A 4,131-nucleotide genomic window follows, 5' to 3' on the forward strand; every position below is an offset into this window, starting at 1 on the left:
GTCGAGCACGGTGTGTCCCAACATTTCAGTTGATAGCATAATTGGGCAGTATGGGCCGTCATTGTCGGACAGTGGGTTCTCACTGTTGAATGACATGCTTGTTTTTGCGGCGAGCGTACGGTGTTCCCCTTACTCGATAGATATCTACATGTACTGGCATGTAGAAAATCCAAATTGGAATTTTTTTACTCGAAGTGTCGCCGAATAAGGGTCTTACTCGAAAGAAATCCGTCAATTACTCGAGAAAAATCCGCACCCATTGTGTACTGGACACCAAAGTGATAATCACTCTACATGTACTTATTAAAAGCGGGGCCTCAGGAGATGCTTCGTGCGCTGCGCAATCGTGGAGCAGGCCGTGCGCGCCCCGCGGCGGTGGCTATTCGTCGTTGGAAGAGCGAGGAGACTTCTTCACCTGTGCAGAAACTTAGCGACGACATCCGACGCTCACAGGAGGAGACGCGGCGCGTGCTGCTGCTGATCCGCACATTCAAACAGGTACCGCACGTCTCTGTGTGTGGATGAATCATCCGAGTGATACTGACACACACTCTCCGTTTTGTGGCTCTTAGTATGGACACTATGTCGCTCAGATCGATCCGCTACAGAAACGTGCGTTTTTTGATAACCTCGCGATTGTAAAGAGGCTTACGGTCTCTGCTACACAGGGGAAAAGCTGCCGGAGTTGGAGCGCTGGATCAATGGCGACCGGTGGGTGGAAATGCCGTTTTTCGACGATTTCAATCTGCGCAGCCTTGCATCCAAAAATCTGCTCGAGCTCACGACGCATGGTACGAACGCGTTGCGGCCTCTATAATAAGGACGGGCCGTTCGGACTTTGATGGGGTGATGTTCCGTCCTCAGGTTTTACTGCCAGTGATTTGGATCGGTTTTTTTTCATTGGCCAAGATCTCTCTATTGGTCCTGTAGCGACTCTGCGAGAGGTAAAAACTGTGCCAGTGGTTAAGAGCACACGGACTTCATTGACGGCGGTGCTGTGGCTTTTAGATCGTGACAGAGCTACGGGAGCTTTTCTGTGGACACATTGGCCTCGAGTACCAACATCTGCGTAACCGAGATGCTGCGCTGTGGATCCGCGAACGTCTTGAAAAATATAAGGTGGCATATATACCACCACGAATGAAGCCTCCTTTTGGGGTGACTAACCGTTTGCACTTTTTGGCACAGGAGAACCAATTCAGCAATGAAGAGAAGGCGAATATGCTACGTCAAATGGTTCAGGCAGAACTGTTCGAGCGATTTCTTGGGCGTCGCTTTTCTGGAGCAAAACGCTTTTCTATTGAAGGCTGTGAGAGCTTGATTCCAGGTCTTTGTGAACTCCTCGAGAGCGCCAGTGATCACGGAGTGGAGGTTGTTCAGATGGGGATGGCACATCGCGGCCGTTTAAACGTTTTGGCGAATGTCTTGCAACGACCGTTGCGCTCCATTATCTCCCAGTTCCAGCCGTATCTGCCAGATGAACCGGACTATCCGAATAACTCTGATGATGTTCGGTACCATCTTGGGACATCATCAGTTATTGAAATGCGCAATGGCAAACAGCTGGAAGTGACTTTGGCGGCAAACCCATCGCATTTGGAAGCGGTAAACCCGGTTGTTCTTGGCCAAGCACGAGCCTGTCAAACGCAACTTGGGGATAATGGTAGCCGAGTAATGCCGATTCTGATCCATGGAGACGCTTCAATGTTTCAGGGATCAGTCCGAGAGGCGCTGGGGTTCAGCTCACTGGAGGACTTCAGAACTGGAGGAACGATCCACGTGATCATCAACAATCAAATTGGCTTCACAACGTTACCCAAGAACGCAGACTCAGCTGTGTATTGCACGTACGGTTGATAACCTTGTGTCTCAAGTGGACCCTAATGATGTGCATCAGTATCTGACTATGGTTCGTTTTGCCTTTTCTTGCAGCGATGTTGCTAAAGTTTCAAGAAGTCCTATCTTCCACGTGAACGCTGATGATCCGGAGGCGGTGGCAAAAGTGATGAGAATTGCGGTCGAATACCGTCAAATGTTTCAATGTGATGTGACTATCGATTTGGTGTGCTACCGTCGTCACGGTCACAACGAACAAGATTCACCGGAAATTACAGCTCCGATCATGTATTATTTCATCAACAAGCACCCCCACAGCGGTTAAGATCTTTTCACAGAAAGCTTACAAGCGAGGGTGCTTTGACATCTAAGGAATATGTCAAGATGTGCTCTACTTTTGAAGATCACCCTTGTCTCAGAATATCACCACTCACGCAAAATCCAACCAGGATGGGACGACCCTGGGGATACATCGTGGAAGACTGAGTGGTATACCGACACAAAGAGTCCTAACTCGGAGACACTACCGGTAGCCAACATTCCAAGTGTTTGTGACATCAACGACAAGCAAATCTATGATCGGTCGACGGGTGTTGAGCAGAAATTTTTAGAACAGGTAGGTAGCCAACTCTTCCGCATCCCGCAGGGTTTTTCAGCGCATCGCAAGGTTGAGGCCATTATGAACAATCGCTTACGTGCAGTTGAAACTGGTGCGCGGGTGGACTGGGCAACAGCAGAAATGTTGGCTTTCGGCAGCCTCTTAGTGGAAGGAGTCGCTGTGCGCCTTAGCGGACAAGACTGCGAACGTGGTACCTTTAACCAGCGACATGCCGTCCTCTATGACCAGTATGCAGCGCTATCTGGACGCAACTCGGCGTACACACCTCTTAACAACCTTGACGTAGAGGGAGTCAGAAGCACGCTTCAAATGACTGGATTAGAATCCGCGCGGCGGGGACGTTTCGACGTCGTTAACAGCCCACTAAGTGAAGAAGGAGTACTTGGCTTCGAATACGGATATTCCTTGCAGACTCCTATGGGGTTGACTATCTGGGAAGCCCAATTCGGTGACTTTGCGAATGGCGCCCAGACAATGATCGACACTTTTATCACTACGGGAGAACAGAAGTGGCAACGACAGTCGGGTATTGTGCTGAATTTACCACACGGTTTTGAGGGCCAAGGGCCCGAGCACAGTAGCGCACGAATTGAGCGTTTTCTCCAGTTAGTCAACGAAGAAAGTGACGAATTCACTCAGGAACAGGATGTGAATGCAGCCATTACTAGGACCAACGTTCAGGTGGTGATTCCATCCACACCGGCCCAGTACTTCCACGCACTTCGTCGGCAAGTATCCTCCAGCTATCGCAAGCCGTTAATCATGTTCACGCCGAAGTCGCTTCTTCACCACCGCCCGTGTAACTCAGACTTGGCTGACTTAAGCTTGGGCACCTCATTCCAGCGCGTGCTCCCACCTCACCCCGATGATCAAGTTACAATGGTGAACGACGGCGAGGTGAGAATTGTTTCGCTATTACGTATGCGCGGTTTCCTATTGACGTATCCACAACGGTTTTTGACACTCTCGTTTTGCTTTTAGATCCGCAAATTGGTGCTATGCTGCGGCAAAATTTACTTTCCGGTGCGCGTTGGTATGCGGAGCCGTGGAATCCGTGATATCGCTACGGCTCGCATTGAGCAGCTTGCTCCATTCCCGTTCCACGAAGTGGCAGACTACATCGCTCTATACCCAAAGGCGGAGATCGTATGGGTCCAGGAAGAGCCGAAGAATATGGGTGCCTATAGTCATGTTCTTCCGCGATTGCTGACGGTGCTGAAGCATCTGGGCGACCCTCGCAAGTTTTCTTACATTGGACGTCCACCCTCTGCTTCGCCTGCTACTGGGCAATATGAAGTGCACCTTCAGGAGATGAAGGCAATTATCGACGAGGCACTCGCGTGATAATAATTAAATGCTAATAACCTTACACTTTCGCAGTACCGTGAGAAAACAGTAGTCTGCCTTAATAAAGAACACCGAGAAGCTTATAGCCTTCAATATGTTATGCGGCTGACCTTGCATCAAATTATTTTCCATATGTTTTGGTTACCTGTAATCTCATATGTACCTTTTAGATTGTATATATATCAGGTGTTCATTAATGAAGCAAAACACTGCACTACATTGACAAGTGTATTCGCAAATGAGAACAATCTCAGTGTGAATGATGAGGACATGGCGAGCGACCGCTTGCGCAGTTCTCATTAGTCGAAAAGGGCCTTTATCTTAAGTTT

The 4,131-nt window shown here is 49.2% G+C and overlaps 1 protein-coding gene across 1 annotated transcript; it reads left to right on the top strand.

Annotated features, from left to right (window-relative positions):
- Positions 1-324: 324 nt before the first annotated feature.
- On the top strand, positions 325-3,799 carry PITG_19191 (2-oxoglutarate dehydrogenase, putative; the record flags this gene model as incomplete). The annotated part of the gene is made up of 9 exons (XM_002997184.1): positions 325-498; positions 573-612; positions 669-791; positions 865-944; positions 1,009-1,119; positions 1,213-1,847; positions 1,933-2,156; positions 2,256-3,352; positions 3,437-3,799. The coding sequence occupies 9 exons, from the start codon at positions 325-327 to the stop codon at positions 3,797-3,799; spliced, it is 2,847 nt and encodes a 948-aa protein (XP_002997230.1).
- Between the last annotated feature and the right edge of the window lie 332 nt (positions 3,800-4,131).

The sequence above is a fragment of the Phytophthora infestans genome, genomic scaffold (assembly GCF_000142945.1).
Source record: "Phytophthora infestans T30-4 supercont1.83 genomic scaffold, whole genome shotgun sequence".
Classification (NCBI taxonomy): domain Eukaryota; phylum Oomycota; class Peronosporomycetes; order Peronosporales; family Peronosporaceae; genus Phytophthora; species Phytophthora infestans.